At 39.0% G+C, this 27,799-nt stretch overlaps 1 protein-coding gene across 1 annotated transcript; it reads right to left on the bottom strand.

The window, feature by feature from the left end:
* Positions 1–9,193: 9,193 nt before the first annotated feature.
* LOC121303840 (striatin-4-like) lies at positions 9,194–26,119 on the bottom strand. The gene is made up of 18 exons (XM_041234661.1): positions 25,730–26,119; positions 22,309–22,412; positions 22,000–22,076; positions 19,436–19,514; positions 18,987–19,187; positions 18,393–18,561; positions 17,367–17,526; positions 16,925–17,038; positions 16,189–16,307; positions 15,356–15,531; positions 14,927–14,974; positions 14,228–14,349; positions 13,647–13,814; positions 12,469–12,609; positions 11,707–11,805; positions 10,966–11,052; positions 10,377–10,580; positions 9,194–9,711 (listed from the first exon to the last, which is right to left on the bottom strand). The coding sequence occupies exons 1-17, from the start codon at positions 25,985–25,987 to the stop codon at positions 10,411–10,413; spliced, it is 2,292 nt and encodes a 763-aa protein (XP_041090595.1). The 5' UTR covers positions 25,988–26,119; the 3' UTR covers positions 9,194–9,711; positions 10,377–10,410.
* Positions 26,120–27,799: the final 1,680 nt, after the last annotated feature.

The following is a 27,799-nucleotide window of genomic DNA, read 5'->3' as shown; positions in this document are numbered from 1 at the left end:
TTTCCGTTTGCTGTATCAGGGTCTTGTATGTGAGGTTTTGAAAGAACTGTTAAAGCAAACACGTATGTTCTTTTAACAAAATACACCCTACACAGGACTTATTAACTTATTATAAACCACAAAAAAAAACTGTACTGAGGAACTACAGGATTAAACAGAAGAACATTACCTAGAATTGTTCCATACCAGGTCCTTCTCATACAGTATGTGATTTACATTAGTTATATTAGTGAAAGAGTGAAAAGCTAGAACAGGTAAACAAACTGGTGGCCCTGTCAAATTGAACCTGATTATTGTATTATGCACGTGCATTTTGCTAGCCTTGTGCGTGGTGTGCTATTGTTTTAAATGATAGGCTGGATTCTGTTCAACTATGCTAAATGAAAATCAAACAGATTAAATGAGCGCAGGTGAGACTGGTTAAGCAGAGAGAGAGAGAGAGAGAGAGAGAGAGAGAGAGAGAGAGAGAGAGAGAGAGAGAGAGCACTTGCTTTGTGATTACCATGCAGCTGCTGTTACTCAAACACATGTTTTTCCTGCCTTAAATTAGCGACTAACTTCAGGTGCAACTGCACCTTACAATCAAGCACTTAACACGTTCAAATATACCATGGTGTCAGACCATATCCTATTCATTGATAATTAAACACATATAATGCAGTTGTTAAACTGGGACGATTTTACTGTTTCCGACTGGGATAAAAAAAAAAAAAAAATGAAGGCTGAAAACAGAGACTGCTCAAGTTTTCCCATGACGTCTGGTAACCCTAATTTGGAACAAACATTGTAGAGTGGTACTGCTGTGGATTGCCAGTGTGTGTTGATTCGTATTGTCCTGAAGTTGGTAAAATATAATTGCCACTGTACTCTCACCGGCAGCCTCGTCCTATTGTGCCTTTCTTTAATGAAAATGGATCAGTGCCAGTCTGTTTGCTATTAAAGTACAGAGGGGTACAGCGTTGGGGCTCTGAACACAGCGAGGTATACAGGGGTACACATTTGCGGGGGGGGGTTGAGGGCTCCATTATTGTGTTGGCTATATCAAAGAGGTGATTTACTGCAGGATAAACTTTAAAATCCCACCTAAGTAAAGGTCTCGCACATATCGGTCAGGTCACAGCTCAAACTCTTGTGCCAGAAATGTTTTTATTCCAAACCAGGTTGAATTTCTTTTAATATTTATAAGGGAAAACATTTTGAGTCGTTGTTATGGCAACACGGGCCTAATTGGCTAACAAGATTACATTGCTCAAGAACGTAAATCAGTTTGCATGATGATCACCACGACGACAGAAAGAGACCTAAAAAAATAACTGTGTTAATTGTGAAATGTGTCATCGTGCTTAATTCCTTGGGCCAGTATTTGTTGGCTACAACGTTTTATTTTACAATAAGCAACACCTTTACTTTGTTAAAAATAAAGGATTATTTATAGGGGGCACCACGGTGGTGGTGTGGTTAGCGCTGCTGCCTCACAGCACCAGGGTCCTTGTTTTTATTCCAGCCTAGGGGTCTGTCTGTGTGGAGTTTGCATGTTCTCCCCGTGTCTGTGTGGGTTTTCTCTGGGTACTCCAGCTTCCTCCCACAGTCCAAAGACATGGTGTTCAGGTTGATTGGTCACTCTAAATTGTGTGTGGTGTCCTGCGATGGACTGGCATCCCATCCAGGGTGTAGTCGCACCTTGCATCCTTTGTTTGCCTGGTTAGGCTCCGGCTCACCACAAACTTGTAAAGGATTAAGCAGTTAATGGATTATTTATATATCTTATCTGCCACACAATTCCAGAAAATTAAGATTGGGATTTACATCTAATCTTGCAAAGCACTTTGTGATGGTGGTCCACTATGAAAGGTGCTCTATAAAGATTATTATTATAACATGGATTTACCTAAAGGAAAAGTAAGGGTAATACTTCCACTAAACCTACTGGCAAAGAAAATAACTTTATCACTGGAAAGAATCCAAACCACTGTTGCCAAGCGGAGGCAATCATCTGCTAAAAGTGATGGATTAGAAAAAACAGGACACGGTCTCAGCGATAAACCAAACCTTTTTACAAAATACAGGTCAAAGGCAATGGAGTGTAAATGCCAAAGACTCCCCATTAGATTAATGATTTAGCCGTACGAAAACATATTTTGAATTCCCAGGGTTAGATACACTATTGTTTGCAGGCCACTCTGTTTCACGCTCAAACACAAAATGCTAATATTTTTTTTCGCAGTGTTTTTGTATGCTGTATTTACTTTCCAGTTTTCTAGGGAAACGGAAAGCTAGAAATGATCGTTTATATTTGTATCGTAGCTTGTTTGTAACCAAGTGCAGAAGATATTCATCCTATGGTATTTAACCAGAACGCATTAGGGTTTGCAGCTGTTACTATTTTAAAGTGTTGCCAAGGGTTTACCTAGAGATGTAGAGCATATAACCCATTCTCACTCACAGTAGACACAGCGACCAGAAACGGCCACCAAAGACAGTCTCCACTGTAGCTTCCCTTGTGCTACCGTTGCCTCTTACTACAAGGTCATTGTCCTCCCTTTGCCAACCCTGAATTGGGAGCAGCACTGCAATCTCACCAGCATGTCTGCAATACCATAATGGATTGTTTGCCTGTTTCAAGTGGTTTTCTTTGTCCTTCCCCCATTAACCATGTTTATATTGTCATCAATTGAACCCCTCTGAGGGAGCAGCGAGAGGTGTTTATGGGCTATTGAATAGCCTGTGGTTTAAACACAAGCGTCTTTTAACGTCTATTTTTTTTTTTTTTTTTTAGGTCAAACATTTGTTAATTTACACAACTTAAACCAAACAGCAGTAATAGCAAGATTCTCTTAAGCAAGGTGTCCGTTTCTCATTTTGTAATATTTACATGAGAAAAATACATTAAGAATTAAAGACTGGAGATATGCTTTGAGCATATGGCCTCACATGCTTTGTCTTATCCACTGTAGCTTTAAAAGGAGTTAACTAATTCAAGGTTCTAATTTTGCAAATACTTGTAATTGTCCCTCAGTGCCATATTTCTTGTGAAGGGAAGTCTAGGGGATACAAAATCTTACAGGGTTACCAGATTTCCAGAGTGAAAAACCCGAGACATTTTCTTCTTTCAGATCATTGACGACGTAGTGACTCTGAACAGTTAAAATAACATAAACACACAATCATAATTTAAAAAGACCAAAAACACATTAAAATATTCAACACTTCCAAAATGAAAATAAAAGAAAGAAAACTAGACGTGGTCCAGGAAGTTCGGCAGAATATTATTTATAAATGCAAATCAGAAAAAAAAAAAAATAAGTACCCCAGCTGGTTTGCCGAGATCCCGTGTGTGTGCTGTACAATGTGCTGCTCTACAGCCACACCTGTGCCCTGAAACTTTCTTCCCAGCAGCCAGTAATTGAAACCAGCTTGGTAACATTCCCCTGAATCAGGCAACAAACAAATAAGCGAGTCTGTATGGGTAAAGCACAGAACTGCACGGGCTTGTGTTGTTTACAGCTTCTTTTGTCTCTGCTGGAAAGCTGAGAATTGAGTCTAGACTGCTGCTCGTTAAGGTGCTGGGTAACGACAGCGCTGGACTAGTTCTCTTGGTAACCCTGAATAGTTAATCATCTTTAATCTCAAGTGCAGTGGTAGCACAAATGCAATTTTAGTTATGCAGAACGATAAGACTCCTTGCTCGCTGCATTGCATTGCTTAACAGATAATTGCCCACAGGAAATCAGTTCCACAGGTGCAGAATGCAAATATAATTTATGCAGAATGAGTGTGCCGTGTAATCCCTCATTTCACCCCAAACGTGTTTCCGCAGTGGTGCCAGGAATGATATCTAAAAAGTCTGATCGTATTCCAAAGCAAACACATAAAAGACAATGTAAAGACAAGTACAAAATTCTTTTATTTATTTAATAACAAACAGTACAGGACAAAAAAGAAAAAAAATATACAAGCTACAACACATTACAAAAATGTGAGGCTCTCATACTTAAAATGAAAAGATTACAGTAAAATTACTTTGTACAAAATATCACAGTGATAAGTTGCAAATCTATTAAAAAAAAAAACACTACAGCCCTTTTATTAACTTGGCACTGACTATTATTTTTACATCATTTACAAGCATCTCTAAGTACAGAAGAAAGAAGTTCTAAAACTACTGTTATCAGACATTCTTTTAAGACTGTATGAAACAAGTAGACAGCTACAAAACACTGCATTTAAACCAACTCATTTACAGCTCGCTTGTGTGAATGTGACATGATTGCTTGTGAAGTGTGTGGAAGCTACACAGTTGAAAATGTTAAGCTCATGTCAAAATGATCTGTGGGAGTTACTTGAAATACAGCAGCCATAAAACTCGCCAAATCCCCTTTTTTTATCACTGCATGGAGCCAGAGAAACAGGCCTGCTTGGCTAATGATACAGTGGGTAGCAGATTTCAAGGGAGTGCCTCTCCAGCTAAAACTAACAGAAAGTAAACAACCTGGACTGTCAACTTTTCTTTCTGATAAGGAGCACACCGAAGGCTAAACTCCAGAAGACTTGGTAATGGTGCTTGTGTAAAACTGAACTCGATTGAGGGATATTACAGATTTAAATACATTGCAATATACTTGAGGCTGCTTTTGGTTGCAATAGAGAAATATGACCACAAGAGGGGGCCAATAAGAAGTCTGAGGCAAACCTGAATACTTCCACTGAAGCACCATAACTTGTTACAGGAGCACACAATTATTATTATTATTATTATTATTATTATTATTAATGAAGTCAGAAAGTGTGCAGAATAGTGGTTCTTCTCTCTTCCTTACACATGCTATAAATTTTAAAATCCATTTTATTACTTTTTAATAATATTATCACTTGCTCCCTTTATTCTGGTAATAATTTTGGTCCGCTTGTTTGTTTGTTTTTTTGTTTTTTTTTCATTTGCAGATATTTCACAATGCCAGAGGTGAAAGGTTACTACTGCTTCCTGACAGCTGGTCTAGCTGCAAGGATGCAGCCATTGTCTATCTTGTGTCATTTGAAATATTTGCTGAATTAACATCACCAGACTATTAGCAGCACCATTACTATTGTTATTAGCTAAAGTCAATAATGTGAATTAGGCTGAGAAAGTGAATTTTAAAACATTGATTAATGCGCCTTTCAGCTCAGTACATTATCAAAGAGCACACAACAGATCCAAAATTCTGTAAATGGAGGGTTAATATTTGATTGAGTGGTGCAATGGTGTGATAAAGTATTATACAGACAAGGCTGCATACAGATCTCTATCATACCATCAATTTCAGCAGCTGGTTTGCAAACAGCATCTTGCATAGTCACTGGATCAGCGAGTGTCGTGCTTGAAAAACTATCCAAAATACTTCCACAAACTCCTTGTTCCAGTATACTCTCCAAAATATGAAGTGTTTTAAAGTATGTTTAATCAAGCATAAAAACTGTACAAACCGGCACATCACTGCGCCTAACAGTCTCTCTAATGTGTTGCACTATAAAGTTTTTCCCAATAGCTTTTTTCTTGTGTGAGAACCTGTTTCTCGCTTTATAATAGTGCTTAATTCGAGCAGTGCTTGGTTATTTATTTCCCAGAGGTAATGGCTTTGTGTCTGCCCAGTTTACTTTTTTTATATCGCTAGCATGCAGACTACAACAAATGTGTTTTCCACAGCCACTGGGTAGGTTATTCCATCTATAAAAGACCCTTCCTGCACCTCCCCTAGCTTCCTGTTTCGCTTGGAAACCAAGGTCAGGGGTCAAGAATGGAGGTCATGATTTGAGGAAATTATTTGCACTCCCAGTCCTGACAGGTCGCCCGAGGCTTGACAATTTGCTTTTTTTTTTAGTGTCAGTATGTCAGTATTATTGAAAAAAGATTGAGAAGTATTGAGTTTCCTAACGTACTTCCCATCTACCTGATTATCCAAGATTCCTTCAGTAGGAGGCAAACCCCACATAAAACAAGCTACTCAAGCACAACAAACGACTAAAAAGATATCCAGTGATCCAAGACACTGAAAAACATGTGTCTATGGAAACTGGAAAAATAATACAGTCCACAGTTAACAATGGACCACATTGCTGACATGACAAACATTTGGCATGCATTCCCATGCATGTCTGTACTAGCAAACCCATTCCCTGTCTAGAGTTGATATCAATCCCTGCTTTTCATTGAAATCCCTTTATAAAATCAATCCTCAATTCCCATTTAATCAATTCTAACACATCACTGATCAAAATTGCAATTTGCAGTATGTTAGAAACGTATTGGTTTTATTTTAAATTTTTAAAAAAGTAGCATCAAAATTTCACAATCATATTTTTTACTGCTCTCCACTTTATGATGTTTGCAATCTTATTGCAGTATTTCATAGTTTCTCACTGACTTACACATTACAGGCTAGATCACCAAATTGCTTGCATCACTGAACCAGCGCCCCCTGGTGAACTGCAGAATAGTTAACTTTTGTGCTGCTGTCAATGCTCAGTAGTTGTTCAAGATGCTGCTGGATTCATATTTTCCAGTGTTCAGGATACATTTGGTAGGACTACCCTTATACAAAATTTGCACTTCTATCCTTTACCACAGTTTATTTTTTACATATGCTTTACCATACTAAATTTGAAGCAAACTAAGAGCATGAAGGATCTTAAATTAACATTGGTGGTAAATGGTTTGATAATATACCCCATGCATTCCAAAGACCAACAACAATTATATTAAATTAGTAACATTTATTTATTGCTGTTGCACAACAACAAATATTTTGCATAGGACTTTGTCCCAAAAAGCTGCTCGAGTCATTTCCAACAAAAGTCCCTCTGTCATCCAGAAGGTTTACAGTAAAAATACAATATGAAGATACATCGAAGACACACACAGCTGCCGACAAATGTCTCCTGTTAAAGTATCTGTCATCAGTAATGATTTCTCTGCATTGTACTGTTTACGCTAAAAAAAGCAAAAATCTTAAAATAGTTGGAATGGGTGGATTACTTATTAAACCATTTACTAATTATTAAAAGGTTGGATTACTTTTAAAAAGTGATATGATACTAAACGGGTTTGAACAGGAAATACGATAAATGACTAAGCAGAAGCAAATTTAATACAACTCGGAATATCTAAGGTAAACTAAGCTCTCAAGTGATATCTAAATACTAACATGCTCTGTTTCTTATTTAGTACATTGAAGAAGCCAAAAAATTGGTCTCTAGGCTTGTTTTCATATATTTACACCTTAGAATTCTGAAGTTAAAGATGTTAAGTTGAATGCTGAATATCTAAAAGCAAACACGATCGGACCAAAGGGTGTTTGGATAAGCATTCGACATTGGAAAAACAATTTAAAACACGCCAGGAGGTTCTCAAGATTTAAATAACGGCTGCACGCAGTAGGAAAAAAAACAAAGTGTGTCTAAATATTGTGATTCACCTTTTTATTGAGTTCTCCTATGCTTTCTGAGTCGGAGATTGTAGATAACGCACGGTTTATAATCGAGAACCTTTATTTACCTTTTTTTTTTTATGACACAGTAAAAAATGGTAACAGCAGCTAAGCTAAAACACAATGTAGTAACGTAGTAGCATTTCGTAAATGAAAAGCTAACCAAGCAGGATTGATTGTAGCTAACATTTTGTTTTTGCAAATAACACCGCGAGCAGCAGAAGCAGGAAATCCCATCTCAAGCATTCTGTTTCAGATAAAGTAAGGACATTGTGCTGGAATGTGATGGCAAATTTAACACAAACACAACCAGATTCTAATGTCAAACGGTGGAGACATTGAAGATTGCAGGAATACCTATTTCAGTCTGTGTACTGTTTTAGGCCCCTTCAAGCTGGCCCCAGTACCGTCCCCAATTAAAATGTGTTTTAGCACCAGGAATAAAGATTTTTAGAGTTTAGAGAGCAATGTCCATATGCAACTTTACATTTGTTTCTTCATTTTTCATACAGTAAATAGTAAGACAGGTTGACAAAAACAATCAAAAAACATGTTCCTCTTTACAAATTAACATCTCAGCTATCTGAAATGCGTTAAACATGTAAAGTTATTTATGGACAGCCCTATGCAATGGCTATACAGGCTCCAGTCCACTTTGTGCAGCTGCTATGGCAAAACCAATCAATCAGAGAATACAGCTTTATGACCAGGACTATTAACTTATTAGGGTTAGGTCCCCTTTACATTATGACTGATTTAAAAAATATATACTTAATTAAATTTGGGATATACAGATACAGTAAACACACACACACATACACTGTTGAGTCCTGGTACCTACCCACTTCCTGTAGTGTAGATCACATGATCTGACTGCAGCTAGCCCACATGAAAGCGATCCAGGACTATACCAGGAAGAACCAGCAACGTTTCACTGGATTTGAAATATCCGCATATCCCTAATTTAACGACAAATGAATTTTAAAATCTGCGATTACCATTCCTTTAAGTAAAGACAACTACACTACAGGCTCTTAAAGGAAGCTGATGTCACAATAAAACAAAGAAATATGGGGCTTTACTAGTTTTGTAGTGTGGCCACAGCTGAAGCAAAGTGGGACTTTATAGCCACCCTATATACATACAAAGAATACACACGTAAAACGATCAAAGTCAAACAAGGGATTCCATAGGTCGTAGGCTAATAAAAGCCTAACTCTGCAATACCTCCTCCAAACACTGGAGTTAATTTGAATGCTTTAATGATCTACAGTTCTGAATAGCGCCAACCTACACCATCAGATGTTTATTGCATGTATTGGGTTATATTGCATGTTATATACACGTCACAAACAGTTTCTTAAACTGGCTTGACAGCAACCAGGACATGAATGGACAAGCTTTAAAACATACAGCTATGGTCAAATGTTTTGCATCACCCTGTAACATTAACACATTTTGCTTCATAAAGTCAAATGAAACCTGATGAATAATGTTACGCTAACATATTGAATTACATTCCACATTGTAGTTTTTCCCATCTACTTAATAAAAAACTGAAAAAAACATGACATTTCATAATCTAATATGAAATACTGAACTATTATGGCTTCTGGTAGACATTTTGCAGTGTGTGTGTGTGTGTGTGTGTGTGTGTGTGTGTATATATTTATATATATATATATATATATATATATATATATATATATATATATATATATATATATATATATATATATATATATTAGTCTTAATCCTAAAATTCTCTGTGATGCAAAAGTTTTGGCCATAGCTGTATACAACATCTCTAGATGACTGTACGCAATTATTAAAACAGACCCCATGTATATTTCCATGAGTCAACCTTAACATGTAATTCACACATGGGAGTGACTGATCTCTTCACATGGTTAACCCAAGCATATGGAAGTGGTCCATATCATCTACATTACGCTGGTCCCTTATCGCTCCATAATCAATAGCCTCCACAGTGACCATCTCCCAGGGAGACTGTGGTATGTGGCTCTCAATCAATACGGAGAGGTTTATTTTAGTGTAAAATGCAGCAGGCGACAGCTGCTCTGGAGTTGATGCTAGAGCCCTGAGCTTGATTTGCTTTATTCATACGTTTGAAATGCAGCGTTGTGTTGTTGGTTCGGTAGACCAACCTGCCCTGGTGTGGTTCGTTCTGCTGAGTGCTACACTGTGTACGCAAAACCCGGGTTGAAGGTGCTGGGAGGACTTCAGTCTGAAAACACAATGAAATGGGAACAAAATATAAAAATGACCTGAACTGAGGCAAGTGGGAACATGCTTGAAAAGAATACATCACACTTACACTGGGAGCTTCTTAACCCTTTCATGCATTAAATATTATATAGTCATTTTGGACAACATTGTTTTAAATGGGGGAATAATGGCATCATCTTATGAGGCTTGCATCTTGCATTTGTGACTTCCATATGTCCTCATACAAAGACTAGAAGAGTTTTTTTTTTTTTTTTTTTTTTGTTTTTTTTAATCTCGTCCCCAATGAAACTTCGGCAAAAGTGCAAGTCTGTATTCTAACCCTGTTCTGTACAGTTAACAGTTTCCTCAAATAGTTACTTTATTATTTCTAAACAAAACATTTAGTAACAGAGCTCCTGCCTACCAACTGGGAGTCAAACTTGATTAAAATGAAAGAAGCATTGGTTGACTGGACGAAGAAAGTTTCTTAGGCCGAGGGAAAACAAAGCCACTTTTTCAAGAACAGTGGCTTGAAACCTGGTTCCAGGAGACCGGCAGACCTAGTGTGAGGCAACTTCTCAGGTACAGTGGCCTGAAACCTAGTCTACTGGCTTTGTGTTCCCTCAGCTTAAGATACGCCCTTTAGTTGCTGTGCGCAAGTGCTAGGCAGTGTATGGGCCTCACCCGGATGAGGGTCGAGGGGGGGGTGAGGGGGATGTCAGACGAAGATCTTGGCGAGCGCATCAGCACCCCCGCTGGCGATGTAGGGCTGGCTCGGGTGGAATGCCACGTCGTGAATCGCCTCGTCGTGTTTCTTGCGGTGAGCCGTGATCTCCTGGACACAAGTCCGGCTGTCCAGCGTCCACAGCCGGACCGAGCAGTCATGGCCTGCAAAAAAAATATAAGAAAACAGGTGCCCAGTATTAATGACCCATATCGATTGTAGCTAACAAAATAATTCCATTCATCTTGCACTGTCACCGGGTGTAGCTTTGAAAGAAACATGTGGTATAGAAAGCATGTATATTAAACATTTGGTGCTACTTTAGGTTAAAGAACGGTCTCAGTTTCCATGCCTTGCTTTCAGGATTTCAGACAGATTCTGGGTCAAAGCATGAAAGACTACAGGGGAACAGCTGGTTGGTTATTGGCAGGAAAGAAGTCACTGAAGGGGTGGGAGTAATGTCACCCTCCAGCAGACCCAGGAAGTGCTTTTGAAGTGTGGAATCTGATTGGTTCAACACATCTCTATAGCAGGAGGTAAAGGACTTACTGCCAGAGATGAGGTAAGTGCCTTTGGGGTCCGCAGCCAGACAGGTGACAGCATCCAGGTGAGCCACCATAGAATGGATCACTTTACCTGGAGAAACAACCGCACAGAAAAACTGAAAACAAAATAACCTTTTTCAGATTCAAATGTGTGAATAGCTTCACATACAATATTGCTGTGCTTTTTTTATTGCACTTGCTAAAGAAAAGTTAAAAGTTACCCCTCTTTAGCTGGTTTCCAACAAACAAAAAGCTAAATTCACCCAACTGGTACAACCTAAAACCCACTGTCTTTGCTTTCTTCATTGCAGAAAATAAATGTTCTGTGAATTTAGCTGAAAACTAAGGAAATAAACAGTGCTGTCTTTGAGATACACAGTATTCAGAATTGAAGTTTAAAAAGACAAGCATAGATTCAAAAAGACTTTCCAACAGAACTAAAAAGGGGACCAGTGATAAAGTCACTAGTGTTAATAAAAATTAGAACTTTCAAAAACCTGATCAACATTGCTTTAAAAAGTGCAGGTGGAAACAAGGTTGCCGTCAATTCCAATTCCTTTTTAAAATCAATTCCCAGTCCTCATTCCCACTTAATCAATTCCAAATCCAAGGAATTAGAATTGAAATTGGGAAAAAAAAAAGAAATCGACCCCAACCCTGGGTGGGAAGAAAAAAAAACAAACAAGTGAGATTTAAACAGGCGATGATGGTTCCACGCTACCCTCAGTGTAAAGAAGGACCGTACCGGTTTTATTATCCAGGAATTGAATGATGCGGTTCTCATGAGCAGTGATGGAGACTGGCAGAGAAGGATGACTCAGGACACGGTTAACGAGGGTGCTGCCTGCAAGGAGAAAGAGAGACAGACAGAAAAAGACAGGTAAACATTAGTCTGGCTAAATATTAGGGTTTGACATACACAAGTAATTTTTATTGTCAACTCTAGCTGAAAATTGATTACTTTAAGTCATTTTACAATGCTGCTTGTCTCATGTATTTGAAAGTCCAGTACTCCAAAATACTTCCACCGTGCTTGTCTTAAAAGTACTGAAAATATTTTCTAATTCTAACATCCCATACACATTTCCTATCATGAAAAAAAAAAAAAGAAAAATAGATAAATAGCTTCCTCATGCATTCACTTGTCTGTAGCCAAACTATTATGGCTTCCATTAGACTTTTGCGATATCATTTGGTAATTTCTTTGATTACACAATGTTAAATAAGATCTAAATTACATTCATAATATTTTTTCTGTTTTAAAATTAGGTCTCAATCCTACAATTCTAGGTGATGCAAAACTTTTGGCCACAGCTGTATTCTAGCAACTCAAATTGTCAATCAAAAAAAAAAATGTTGACAAATAGTTATCAATTAGCAACCCAGGCAAATTTCTGTTGCAATTTGAGTCCAAGAAAACAAACTGCTTGTGTATTTCCGGCTAAATGTGTGTTGTCGGCCTGTTAATACGCTATCCAGTTGAAACACTGTCCCATAGGAGTCTCACCCTCCTTGCTCTTGGATTCCAGCTCCAGGATGCTCTGCTCAGTGTTGAGGTCATACAGCAGGGTCTCACCCCCTTTATAAGAGACCACGCCCTGAGTGGGGTCAGAGTTCACGAAGGCCACTGAGGTAGGGATCCCATGCTCTGAAACGGACACACAGTGAGTAGAGGCAGGCCTTATTTTATACCGGTGCTGTGTGGACCACAACACTGCTTCTGTAACCCCCTCTGTCCTTTTGTTCAAATGTTTCTCATTTGAAACCATCAGCCAGAGAGCCCTTTCGGGCACGGATGTTCAGAATACCGAACGTTCAATACTTCAGGGTTCCCAAATATTGATCTCGTCTTTTGTAATTTTTTTTTCTGGTTAAGCAAATAACGTGTTTCACGTTCAAAAAATGTAGTTCTCTTTTAAACCTGGTACATAGGATTTGGGGATACCTACCACTCCTGAATATTGGAAATTCTTCAGGGAGTTTTCAGATATGCTAAAGACGTGTAAAATATACAAATTTAAAATGAAGTGAAATAAGGACATAAAAATAAAATACTTTCATTTTTTGCCAAATTGCTTAGAATATTCTGATACACTATTTCTGTATCTTAGTGCCGTTTTGGGACTACTGATGAAATTCGAGTCGCCACAGTGTCATTTCCATAAAGCAGCACAAAAAACAGGCACTATCCTTGCAGGCAAAAGTGGAGGTGTCAAAACCAGTGGATAATGCATCACCGTCCAAGAAAAGGAAAGATACTGCATTTCCACGACCACATTTCTATGAACAGCAAACTGCTGATGCAAGATGTCAGCATTTCTGATTTGCTCTATATCCGATGTTGAGGAAACCTTGCTATTGTGTTTTAAAAACACCTGTGATCAGAATGGGACATGCAGGTTTCATGCCTCATTTGCAATGTATACCTTTTTTAAAAAGCTATCTTACAACTGTGTTTTCAATATAATGCACAGTGCTTTTAAAAATGTATAACACTTTCCAATGTTCTAAAATTTAAACAAGAACTGACTGCATATGTAGAAGTGGTAGTAATTTTATGTACTTACATGCACTCAATGATTTGCAACATCTCATTTCATATCCTGGAGAACAGAACTACTGAACAACAAAACTCATCAGGGACCTGCACCCCAGCGTTGTTAACAAGCCCTAGCTGGCCCTCACCCTTGTCCTTGTTGAAGACGCTGAGGCAGGCGGGGGTCTCCGAGGTGTCCCAGATGCGAACGGTCCCATCTGCGGAGCAGGACGCCAGGCGGTGAAGAGCCGGAGAGAAAGCCAGACCCCACACTGCGTCTGTGTGGCCAGCCAGCACGCTGCTCTCAATGCTGGGGTCTGAAACACACAGCAGCCATGCGACACACAATCGTAACACAGAGAAGCTGAATGAGCGACGATGGCCAGGTCTTTCGTAATGAGGCTTCACACCAGACCTGGTGTCAATTGCAATTACAGTAAAATTAAACAGCTAGTCACAGTAACACATGTGCTCTGTTTATTCAACCAAGCAGTAATCAGATAAATACAGAAATATACTACGTAAAAAAAAAAAATTCAACACAAGTGGGGTCACAAAGTAGTTGAAAATACGAGAAGAATGTTCGCTCCAGGTAAAGCAACATGGAACTGTGAATGACTGGGTGTGTAATTGAACTGTAATTGAATCATGATATGATAATTACAATTACGCAGATGTGCCAAGTTTCAACTAGAATTCCACTGTAATTGTAATGAGGTCTGCTACACACCGTAGTTATCGTAGGGGTCCACGTTCAATTCAGGAATCTTCCAGCCGCGCACACTCCCATCCAGACCCCCACTGTAGCAGAAATCCCCACGGTCTCCCATTGCCAGGGACAGCACGGCACCACTAGAGAGCAAGCGGGGAGAACACTGCTGAGAATGGAAGCTAAAGACTACAGCTACATGCCAACAGTTCTGCATCACCCCACAGAACAAACTAATTCTGCTTCATGAAGTCGAACAAAATCCACAGAGTAACCTTACGTTAACGTACTGAATTAAATACCGCTTTGTAGTTTTCTATATACTTAACAGAAAACTGACAAGTTGAAAAATGTGACTTCTCAAAATCTAAATCGTGTACTACTATTATGGCTTTCATAGATCTTTGTGATATGACTAAGTTCTGTGGGTTACATTATGTTAAATAATGTTTACAGTTTTGTTTTGTTTTTTTTAAATGAATGCCACAACCCTAAAATTCTCTGTGAAGCAAAACACTTGGCCAGAGCTGTAGTGCCTTTAAGGTACAGGGTAATGACAGCGCTGGAGAGAGAAGAACGGAGTCTATAGATTTGTGCTCATTTAAGATGCTGGTAATGATAGTGCTGAAGAGATGAGAGTGGAGTCTATAGACGTGTGCACGTTATTATGGTGCACATTAATAACACTGCTCACAGTGTTTGTGAAGGTTCTCTCCTCACCTGTGTGCTCTGAAGGTATAGATGGGTTCCACATCCAGAGTTGCATTCCTGAGAGTCAAGAGAAAGTTTTAGCCACTCTGCACAATGGTAGAATGATTGACTCTAGCTGCAGTGACATTGTTCTTTTTGATGTATTAAAGGCTTTTTTTTATTATTCCAACTTTATTAATTGACAGATTTGTACAAGCTTTTTATCTTAGTTTTTCTAATTTTACAATGCAAACCACATTTTGTATTTCTTTTTTTGAATTTCTGTTTATTACATTTTGTATCAGACTGATTTAATAGCTAAATTGCTCTTTTTTTTTTTTTGCTTTCAGACCCTTGTGATTAAAAGGCGCTATAGAAATTGTGAATTATACTGTACTATACCGTGCTGTATAAAAGGCTTGTTCAAAGCACTGCCCTCACCACCCCCCCCCTGCTTACTTCTTGGAGGAAATTGCCTTGTCCAAGTTCCACAGTTTGAGGGTCCCGTCCTCGGCTGCAGAGAGCAGCACAGCCTGGCTGGGGTGGAAGGCTAGGCCCCTGATCCCATCAAAGTGGCTGCGCAGCGTGAAACGCGCATTCCACGTCTTTTTGAACTCCTCCCGGCTGTCCTGCAGCTGCCAGCCCAAAGACAAACACAGGCATCTTTTTGTGGCTTGGAACTTGGTTTCAGGAGACTAGGTTTCAGGCCACTGCATGATGCACCAGGGGATAGGGAGTTTGATACAGTGAAATTGCCTCAAACTAGGTCTCTTTTTTTAAATTATCTGCCACGGCATTCAAAGTCAGCTATCTGCTATCCAACAGCGACCAGATGTCAGTTTTGATAGAGTTAAGGCATTACATTAACCTGCTTAAAAGATATTGTTTAATTAGGGTATGCGATGAGACGTAACAGTCAAGTCCTGTCTGTGCTTGTTAAATGCTAGTGGCTGACTCCTCTCAAGTACTTCATGAGCATTTATTTTCAATAGGTATCTCTTGCATAACCAATTTTGCTGAACCCCTAGTCTCTTATTTTAAAATGTGGCAAGCTATTTAGTGCTTATAATAAATTACTGTATTTGCATGTAAATACAGTATATGCCCTAAAGATCCTAATGTACACACTGATATAAAAACGGCTATAGTAGAAACAAGTGCTCCAAGAAAATCGCATAGCAGAATTATTTGTCATAGGAAGGGAGAAAAAGTACTACTAAACATGCACTTGCCGTTGCAAATGTAGAATACTTTTCAGCACAGTAACCCTCGTCACACCCCTTCGTACTTACGTCAATGGTGAGGTCGTTGTCATTGGCGACAGTGAGGTCAGCAAGCTCCCCCAGATTCATGTCTCCGCCCCCCACAGTGTCCAGAATGAAGACATCGGAGGAGAAGCCCAGAGCGCCCCCTAAAGCACAAGAGTGCAAGTGCGAGTAAAAAAGTAAAAAACATTAATCTAACCCTTTCAGTCCTGGCACGACCGCAAAGTCTCGCCTTATCTTGTTAACACATGGCGTCAGAAATCACGATGAAGTCTCACGGGACACCTAGGTATATAAATATATGCAAAAAAACTTTGTTTTTGTCCTGTAGACTCAAAAAAGGAGTTCCTTTTTGAATTATATAACTTAATTACTATAAATTCAGGACTGAAAGTGTTAATGCACGCATGAAACTAATAGGAAAGTAAAGTAAATAATATCATTATGATCAATTGTATGGATTATCACAACACAGACATTTTTATTTTGATTTCATTAGACTTGTATTTAATTTCACATTCACAATTGATAACATTGTGAAACACTGCATGACACCCACAACTATCAAACAATGGTAAGATATGTTGTAATACTAAAAGAAACTAGTACAACTATTTGAGACAAAACCATATGACTCGAAGTATAAATACATCTAGTCAGCAAGTTTGCATTACAGCATCTAAAGTTTAACAAGGGGTAATTTAATTAAACAGAATTCAAACCACTGCCCAGCTTATTCACATGTATAGTTAGCACATTGTACCTTCAGAAGATCGAGACTGGCCAGGCCCTGTTGAAGGAATGGATGCTTTGACAGAGAGCCCGTCCACATTTCTGTAATCAGACAGCATGCCCTGCAGCTTATTCCTTTGGTTTTCTGAGAAACAGGAAAATAAAAAACCGTGAACACAGTTGTGAACTGTCCTCTGTTTACAAAACAAAACAGCGATGATGTGAGCGTCAAGACTGCCCTGGACTAGAGGGACCAGCCTTTCTCTTAGGAGGTGAGGGAGGGAGCAGTTCAGTCTCCATGCCTCAAGCCTATACTGGACTAGAGGAAGCAATTCAGCGTCAACCAATTCCTGCTTTGATGTTTCAAAATTACGAAGACATAATTAGAAAAGCTGAATTAAACAATAAAATGCAGGGCGATGAAAGGAACAGCTAATGAAATGGATTGGAACAGAAGGTTCGCCTCGCTTTACCAAGCTCTCTGCCACCCCCGGATATGCAGGCCTCGCCGGCCCCTTCTCCGTCCTCCCCTGACGCCAGGAAGTCAAACTCGTTCAGGGCATCTTCAGAGTCGTCTTCATCTTCCTCCTCATCATCCGGCTCCACCTCTGCTTCCAGGGACTCTGCTCCCATCTACCAAGAGAAAAATACGCCTTCCCAAATACCTGTGCTGTGCTATTGCGCAGTCCTCCTACACCCATCAGAAATTAGCTTTTAACTGTCGACCCAATAAGATGATATCTTATTAATACAGATCTTTGGACCCATTACTTATTTAGACAAGGTAAGCTTAAAAAGTGCAGTATCTTGAACAGCTGTAAAAAAAAAAAAAAACATGCCAGGCATGTTACATGCTTGTTAACTTGTTGGGAGAAAATAACACACTTCCTCTTAAACTAGGTAAAAAATAGTACAACGTCTCCCACTCAGTAATTCAGCTGAAACCACAAGCCTACATTGCTTCCTTCCCTTAGTCCGTCACTCCAAACCACACTGCTTCCCTCAAGTCTAACCACTAGCCACACTACTTCATCCACTCCCCGTCCCTCAGACCTAACCACTAGTCCAGTGGTTCTTAAACTGGGGATGCAGAATATATCCTGGGGTGGCAATTTATTTTTATTTTTTTATTACAGCGCATCTTAAACTCTCTATATATTAACTTGAAGAAAATCTTACTGACACCTCATGGCATGTTAAAGCATCTAGATGGCGCTGTGCACCTGACTGGTGACTTGAATATTACTGGACAAAGCCATCTGGTGAGGTACGTTGTTTATTGACTTACTACGTGGTGTGCGCATTACTAAGCGTTGGACAAAAATCGTTGAACTATTTTTTGCAGTGTCAAGTTTGCTCTTGTTCTGATGGATCGGTGGCTGGCTCGTGCAACAGAAAAAAAAAAAAAACACTGCCACACTACATCCTTCCCAATCGCTAAACTACACAGTCTCCCCCCCTCCCAGTCCTCAGCTCTAACCCTGCCCTGGGGGAGTTACCTTGGCTCTGGATTTCTTGTGCTGCCGGGACCCAGAGAGACAGTCTGTGGAGATGCCCTGGAAGTCTTCGTCTTCATCGCTGTCGTCCAACTCCTCACAACCCTGCAGGAAGGGGATCTTGTCCAAGACAGAGCTGGTGATCCGGTCCTTTGACTCCTTCCCAGCATTCCTGTAAACACCACCAAGGAATGAGAGACACAGCTCTGTCGTGCCATCTCTATTTGTTTCAATACTGTTCCACCGAGTTGCATCTGTACCTGTTTTTAACACTGAGGTTCTTAGTCCATACACTAGACTCTACAGTAACGCAATCAAGCATTGCTGGACCAAGTTAAAGATGTCTGTGAAAAAAAGATGTTAATGAGAAAGTGACCGATTCAGGAGAATAGTAGATCTCACTCAGATCTGTGCAAAACGCTTAGAAAGCAGGCTCTGTTTTAGCTTCTTTAAGTCTACTTAAAGCACCATTGATATGAATACATTTAAATTGCTAGATCAACTAATTTGCGAATCAACTGGGTCACGCAGCTTTATTTCAAAAGATGTGAAATGGAGAAACTAAATTGACACTGTACGATAATCTAACACACCCACCTCTTAATCTGCTCCTCGATTTGCTTGACCAGGAGAGACTCTCCGCCCCCAACCCCACCCCCAGCCCTGGGCTCCTGTTCCGATTGGCTGGACTGCGGAGCCAAGCCATTCACCTCCGGGCTGCTCCGCCCCAGAAGGGAGCGCACTCTCTTGGAGCGTATATCTAGGATGGTGTCGGAGTATCCCACTTCCTCCAGGTACCTGTAACAAGAGGCACGAGAAATGCCAACATGCTGAGTGCGCAACAACATTATCAGCTACTGATTTAGGTTGTTTCTTTGCCCATCAACCAACAGCAATTAAAAATTAAAAAAAAAAAAACACAAATTATACTCAGTAGAGGCATTGGGGTCTATTTAATTGATCTAAACTGCAGCGGCTCCAGATACTGCCATCAGATATATCAGTAAGGATTCTGTGACTGAAGAGGAGTCACTTGCTGCACTTACTTGCGTAGAAGCTGTCGTCCTTCCTTCCAAGACATCTGATTCCCCTGCTCGGAGTCCGACTCTGCCGGCCCATTAGACACTGCAAGAAAACACAGGAGTCAATCAGGGAAGGACCAGCCTGCAAGCACCACAAAAATCTGATTTACAGTGACAGAGCAGGGCAACAAGGCAAATCCCAGAACCTCATAGCATGAGCTGCGAGGCCAGGTTCAAAGAATCAAATCTCTCTGGCTTAAATGGGAAAAGGGGGACTTAAATGAAGTTTGTAAAATCCTAAATGTTTTGAAAGTCGCTACTTCAAAAGAGTGGCATAAGGAGGGCACAAACGAACATTGAGTAAAAGCAGGTTTCGAACAGGGTTTTTTTTTTTTTTTTTTCCCCCTTTACAAGTTATAAATCCACAGAATAGTTAACCAGGTGATTAAGCAAGATTAAAATAATGTTACTACATCAGATGGGTCCAATGTTGTGGCTTTATAGGTCAAACTGCATACATTGTCTTACATTATGTCCTAGCACTGCCTGAAGTAGCCAAACAGGGTAGATTATTGCCCTATAAAGCTGGAGACCTACATAAAGTAAATTCCCTATAGTTTTAAATCCATGTTTTTACCTATTCATAGCCTGAGACCCATTTTCACTGTTACCTTATTGAATGGTTCTCATTGTCCTCTACTGTGCAGCATTTGCTGGACAAAGTGAGAACTGCACTCTGCTGAAAGAATTTCTCCTCTGAAAAGGAAGGGGAACTTCTTTTCCAGTGCAGAACCCAATGGGGTTTGGACTCTTTACCAGCGGGCCAGCATCAAGGGAGGGCTGTTCTGTGTATTGTACATTCAGGAAGTTTAAAAGAAAACTAGACAGTGTTGAGGATCAGTGTAAAAAAAAACAAACAGAGGCTAATTCAGGGAAAAGGGTTTTTAAAACCTTAGTCCTGATATCTAAGCCACCGGTCGTCAATCTTATTTTGGTTTGAACTAGGCATTTAATATCTGTTTGTTATCCAGTACACAATAGGCTGCAGATTTAATGATTAGTTAGTACAGCTATGGCCAAAAGTTTTGCATTACCTAGAATTTCAGGATTGACACAATTAAAAATAATATTAATTAATATCTTACTTTACTTTGTTACCAGAAGCCAGAACAGTTGTACAGTATTTAATGTTAGATTTCAAAATGTCACATTTTCAGTTTTTCCATGAAGTTTATGGAAAACTATAAAGCGATATGCAATTCAATATGTAACATTATTCAGCATGTTTCGTTTGACTATGACTCATTCCATTTGGCCATAGCTGTAAACTCAGGTCTACCTAACTTCCATTATATTCCCTGTAAGGGACAGCATTACATACTGTAATACATTATCATGTCCCTACATATTTTAGAGTCATCACAGTCGCATTGATTAAATATGGTTAAATATATTCAGCCACGAAAACAGGTCAGGAGCAGTCTACATCCGCTAATCTGTGCGGAAAAGCTGGGCCTTTCCACATAGTTTGCATCCTAGCCAATCCCCTATTTCCCCAAATCCTGACACTCTCAGAATTACATTTTGCTCCAGTTGCAAATTCCTTTTTTGGACTCTAATCGCGATTGTTTTGGTATTTTTCACCCACACGCATCTTGAGTTATGCTAACACATGCATGTTATATTCTAAACGTGGGCGGCGCTCTTTTTAAAACTAGAATGTTGGACAGAAACTTTTCTTACAGCTGTGAACACAAAATGAAAGCGGCATACCGTGTAAAAAGTAGACTGCCATCAGTCGCATGGAAATGTAAAATGAATGGATTAAATGTGTATACAAATAGACGCAATTATGTGTAAAAATAAATTCGCAATCATGCAAAGCTGTGAAGGGATGTTAGAATTAATTTATAATGCCAATATTGGTTAACTAATAGCAGGGGGTAGCTTACATTGAACTTTTTCAAGATCCAGGCTTATAAAATTAGATTTTTTTGCTGTAGCAAATGACTGACAAGTACAAAAAAAGGCAAGTGTTAATGCAATTTGAAGCAGAAAAAATCAATACCAATCAAGGAACACAAAAAGCAATTTTATTACCTCAAACGTACTCAAATTTGAACCTTTGAAAAAGGATCCTGTGCTATGTATTGCCGTTGATAAACACACCATCTAATATACACAAACCAACAGACAAGGTAAATGAATACATTGCATTTAAAAAAGTCACCATAATAAAACACACAAGCATGCGCTGAAACGCGTTTGTTTATAGTGTTTATGAGGACTCCCTTACAATGTAGATTTCTTATCTTAAAGTCCAGAGGATCCTAGGGAAGGGGGTTCAACATAATTATTAAAAGTTACGGGGCGTAAAGGAAATGCATTTTTGTTTGAAATTACCTGTTTCCATAAGGCAGGTTTTGTCAAGTGTCCTTCCTTGTGGGGACTTTTTGTAAACCAGCAAGCACTATGAAACAAGCACACGTGCACACAGACACACACAACACATGTGGGGGGGGGGACTGGACACCTCTAGATTCACCGAACACTCTCTTTGTTGGGAGGGGTCCGGATTGCTCCAGTACCTTGCTCTGGTTCTGTCTCCGGCTTCTTCTCCCCCTGCTCTGATTCATTTCCTGATTTCAGTTTCTGATGCTTCGCTCTGTTTAATAAAAAAAAAAAAAAAAAAAAAAAAAAAAAAAAAACATGTCAATTTGATACATCACAAAAAAAAAAAAAAAAAAAAAAAAAGCAAGCAGTGGTAGTAAATTAGAGCAATACATAACATGATATATATATATATATATATATATATATATATATATATATATATATATATATATATATTATTATACATTGTCCAGCAGTAAATGCAATTCAGCACGGCTTCTCACCTCTCTTGTTTGAGTGCGTACTCCAGCATCTTGATCCTGCGCACCAAGTCTTGTTTCATATTCTCCTGCCCCGTCCTCTCGCCTTGCAAGAAAGCCACCTGGGCCTGCAACAAAACAACACTCAGGTCTTACTACAGGCAGCACCTCACTGCAGTGGCAGCATTTTACAAAAAGAGAAATGACCGTGAAAATTCCCCAAATGGACCGTGAATTTGGTAGGTCCTTAGTTACACCTGATAGTGTGGATCTGTGGTGTCAGTAGCAGATTCATGCAGCCATGACACACCATCCCTCTCTTCACACCTTGCTGCTTAAGAGAGACAGCTGATGCTAACTCAACTTCTCACATTCCATCCCCTGCCAGACCCCCAATCACAGGCTGGTGGGTGACAAATCACCCCACAGGTTACAACCTACCATCTCCGATTTACACCAAACTTGGGTCTTGGCATTGTTTCAGGCAAACGCGCTAAAATTTACATTTTTTGACTGAAGGTAAAAGGGGTCAAAAGCTGGGTCAAAATATGGTTGATTTAAAGTCTGTTTAAAAAAAAAACACCCGCTCTAGTGCTCCGAGGTTTTGAGATCTGCCCTCTAAATCACTGCAGGAAGCCATTTAAGTTTTAGTGAGAACATTTCCATATTAAATTTTAGAAAATATGCCACTTCCCCAAAGCTGTAACAGACACCACAGGGAAATTAGCGTTGCTGTATTTAACTTGTGCTACATTTCCAAACTTGTAAAATAATAATAGTTAGGCATTTTACTTATGCTGTCTGCAATACCATTTTATTAATATTATTGATAAGTCTACAACTATGGCCAAAAGTTTTGGATCAACCTATAGAATTCACTCATTTTGCTTCATAAAGTCCAATGAAACCTGCTGAATAATGTTACGTTAACATATTGAATTACACACCGCTTTGTAGTTTACCATGTACTTAATTAAAAACTGAAACATGTGACATTTTGAAATCTAACATGAAATACTGCACAACTAATGCAATATAATTTGTAGTTTCGTTGATTACATGATGTGCAACTAAAGATTTAAATTATGTTCATGTAGTTTTTTTTTTTCTTTCTTTATGTCTCAATCCTAAAATCCTTTGGCCACTAGAACAGCTCCTAAACTCACAATCAAAAGCATCTTGACACAGACTTTCTGTCCCTGGATTTAAGACGACACACGCCCCCAGTACCAGCAAGCTCTGACACGAACCCCAGTGTCTGGTATGCTTGACCTAAAACTTCTCAGTCTGCCTGCTGTGTTCAGGATTCCTGTTTTATACGAGCTAGAATATCAAGCTCTTACTACTGTAGCAGGAGCAATATATGGCTCAAGGACATACTTTCAGTAAAAAACAGGAAGCTACAGTTAAAACTATCTTTTGGTAAAACCTCAAGGTCAGTTTTCTTATCCCTCATTTCCACGCACCACTCGGCCCGGGTTTTAGCCGACCCGCATTGGCTCCAAAGTGGGCCAAAGCAGGATGGGTGGTATGTCACAACGCTGACCTATCAAGTGATGAGCGGGCGTAAACTTTTAATCCACATCCAGGGCGATCAGGTTTTTCCGGGCTTGAATATTCTAGCAATCTCTTTTTTTTTTTCTTTTTTTTTTACTAACAAAAAAAGAATTGTTTGGATTATCAGAACAAACACAATACAGTCCATCATTTGGGTTTTAAAATGCATGTGACCTTAGCTGCAAGGCTTGCTGGGAAAGAACCGCCAACATCCGTCAATAACTGAGTCATTTCAATCAGTTGGGGCAGACTAACAGTGAGGGTTCAGGAGAAATGCGAGCGAACCCGGACCGGCTCGGACTGGCAGTCAATCCATGCTCGTGGAAACAAGGTATTCAGAATGCACAGAAGGAAGACTGCAGTGTAAAACTGGGTTGTATGTCACAAACTTTAACTACAGGAAATATCAATAGCCAGCTGTTTTTATAAAAACACTGCCCTGTTTTACAGGAAATTTCAGTACTGTACTTTACATTTAACTAGTGTGGTACTGGCACAGATGTTTGTATGAATAAACAGTTCTAACATTGTGGTTTCTTTAAAGCATGAGATGTTCTTTAACAAGCTTAAAACCAAGATACACTCCCATATATGTATGCTCTTGTAGCAATTAACTAGATTACTACTGATCTGCATGTCAAATAGATGTTCCCTTTCTGTTTATAGATTGTTTCCTCCAATACTTATTCAACCTGTACTCCATACTACTACACATATTGTAGCATACATGTTGTACAGTATATTGTAGTCTTATGCACATAGCTATTTAAAAAAAAAAAAAAAAAAAAAAGCTTTTTTGCATATTCAAAACAGACTACCTATCAATTCATTTTTTAAACAGTCCATCATTAAAATTATCATTTGACTTTATGCATCATAGAAATAGACCAACACAATTATCGTGATACACATGGTATAGCGACACTAGTACTATTGTTACACCCCTAGTTATAATATTGGGATCTTGTGACCTCAGTAAGAAATACAATTGTGAATAAAGCCGCATGTCACCTTAAAATATCAGCTGGCTCTTTGAGCTAAATACATTTTCTATTATATATATATTATATTATATATATATATATATAGCCAATAGTATATTATATAGTGATATATATCTAGCATACATCGTATCCTACGTACGTCAAATGACGTAAATTACGTAACGTAAAGATCTAATTTTACGGTTAAGACCACTAACCTTTATATATATATATATATATATATATATATATATATATATATATAGTATATATATATATATATAATATATATAATATATATATATATATATAATCTTAACAACGGTAAATTTGAAGACAACGGATATGTTGCGTATCATTTAATTGCCATGTAAACAGGGCACCCTATTGAGTGCATTTCTGGTTTGTGTACGCAGCATTTCTGGCAGGTATTATTTAGCACAGTACTAAACCTATACACAAGTGAGAGAAATTTTTTTTTTTTTTTTTTTTTTTTTTTTGTATTATTACAAATGTAAGCTATCATTTTTTTAAAAGTTATTGTATTTTAAACTACAATGTATTCACACCCTTATTTAATTACTAAAGGAAAACTATATATTAAATATATTTACGTGTTAACTATATAAAAAAGATCAATGTAGCTGTGTAACTTATTCAATGCGTTTATGTTTTTAGTTACATAAAAAGATTTATAATGGCAGAGACTGCTTGCATCCGTTTCTTTTCCATGTGTAATTATATATCTAGAGTCCCAGAAGCGGCGCTATTGTCTAGTTGTACACACAAACATTCAACGCACAAAAAAAATACACAACACCTCTTAATTAAACACTCTCAGAGTGGCCTATAAACAGGTCACACAACCCCGTTCGTGTTTTATGATAAAGTAAAGTTGCGCCTACCCTCAGCTCGTCTCTCTCGGCCTCCCATCGGTATTTCTCGGTCTGAAAACGGCTCCATTCAAACTGGATGAAGTGCAAAATCCCTGGGAGAGACAGGCCCGGTTCGCCCTCCTGAAACTCCGGAGCTTGGGCAGGCGCGGCCATCGCTCCCGATCCCCCTAACAAAGTCTTGGGCCCGTTCGGGTTCCGACCAGATCCATTACCGCTGTGGTTCGGGTTCAATCCGCCAGCTCCTCCTCCGGGCCGATCCGCCTCCATCGCGGAGACAGACGAGTCGCCGCCACCAAAATAAACGCAGATAATAATATAATCCCTCCCCTCCCGCCGTCCAGCACCACTACACACAGGCAGCCGTCTCCCTGTCAAATAGTGAACTCCTCGTTAACGCTTCAGCTTTCCAACCAGCCGCTTCCAGGGAGGTCATTTCCTGCCACATGGTGAGACGCCTCTCCTGTTCTTGTCACTTCCTAAACAGGGATACAGTAGCGGATTTCTACTGTACATCTGGGAAAGGGGGGTGTGATTGTGTAGCTGTTCTCCAACAGCTACTATATATATATATATAACTTATTTTCATGTAGCATAGGATGCATGCAGGTTTACTGCATTTAATGCATTGCATTTCCAGATTAAAATGACAATTATGGTGATATACTATATATATATATATATATATATATATATATATATATATATACACACACACACACACACACACACACGTTACTGTTGTAATAAATAAATTACAACAGTAATATACACGCATTGATACCCATCAATAATAGCTTAGAGAGAGAGAGAGAGAGGTGCGCGCATATGTATGGGCATCGATTTATCTCTATCCTGCTCACACATTTATAAATACAGGTAGGACGTCTCAACCTCTACCGCGACTGGAAGATTAACTAACTTTCAATGAATGAACTGCAAAGGCAGTATCCTGATAATGAATAATATACCGCTTGCGGTTGCCGTGGTACTGTGCAGTCTGCGTTCACTTGTTCCTAGGTAATGGTGGTATCAAGTGCTCTTGGAGGCATAAATTAACAAACCATGTTTATGGGTTTGGCCGTTGTTATTTCTGTATTGAAATAGGCTACTCTTTATTAAGGTGGTTTCCACCTCTGTCAAATGAGAAAGGCTTTTTTTTTTTTTTTTTTTTTTTTTTTTTTTTGCACAATATAAATCGAAAGACTTTGGTTTTTGTTTGATTTTGAAAAGCGAAATCCGGCTCCGGCAGATGCAAACAATATTCTGATGTCATCGGTAGGCGCTCATTGTCTTTAAGGACGTCTACATGTTGGGTTACAGTTATCGTTTAATAGTGTTATACGATGTTTACAGCATAAGGTGCCAACAGTTCCTGTAAATATATTGAAAGTGATGCGTTATGAATGACACGTGGGAGTCAGTCACTCACCATGCTGGCTGCAGCATTTTGAACCGGTTGTAGCCGACGTAATTTTTCATCACAAAACACTAAAGGACTTTAACAGAGTGGAGGAATAGGTTTCTGGGTTACGCGAGGCTTCAAATACCGTAAGGCACCAGGAGCGATTAATCCTTGAAAAAACCACATTACTTAACTTGGCTCTGCATGAACATTTTTTTCAAAACTAACAGCAGATGGCAGCAAAACCTTATGAAACAAGGTTTACGCGTAGCTGTCAGAATTCCAAGCACAACTGCCTTTGATCTTGAATGTGTAAGCAGGTGCTGTCGTCAATGCCCTATTTCCTTCTGGTATATTTTATTGGCCATTGCTCATGCTGTCAAACCCGAAACGTACCTTATAAAAAGCTGGATGGATTACCTCTGGATCACAGTTGAGTCAAATTGGCTTTCTAATCGTTTCTGGTATTTAGTGATGTTGAAGTAAATGTCCCTTACAAAACATTTTTAAAACATGATATCTGTTCCTACACTATGTTAAAGAATATAACAATTTGTTATACTTTTCTGTCCATTTTACCCAAGAGTGAAATTGTCCCTGTTCCTTCTGTGTTTCCTTATTGCAGGACCCCATCTCCAACTCCAACTCTCAATTACTTAACTGAACCCTTAATTGAA

The sequence above is a fragment of the Polyodon spathula genome, chromosome 35 (assembly GCF_017654505.1).
Source record: "Polyodon spathula isolate WHYD16114869_AA chromosome 35, ASM1765450v1, whole genome shotgun sequence".
Classification (NCBI taxonomy): domain Eukaryota; kingdom Metazoa; phylum Chordata; class Actinopteri; order Acipenseriformes; family Polyodontidae; genus Polyodon; species Polyodon spathula.
The sequence above is the reverse complement of the archived record's forward strand: the minus strand, read 5'-3'. Positions and strand labels throughout refer to the sequence as shown.

Coding starts and splice junctions, on each gene's coding strand:
- LOC121303840 (XM_041234661.1), bottom strand. CDS start 25,987: ATGGAGGCGGATCGGCCCGGAGGAGGAGCTGGCGGATTGAACCCGAAC. Junction 22,077..22,308: donor TACGCACTCAAACAAGAGAG/GTGAGAAGCCGT, acceptor TTTATTAAACAG/AGCGAAGCATCAGAAACTGA. Junction 12,610..13,646: donor CGTCTTCAACAAGGACAAGG/GTGAGGGCCAGC, acceptor TGTCCGTTTCAG/AGCATGGGATCCCTACCTCA.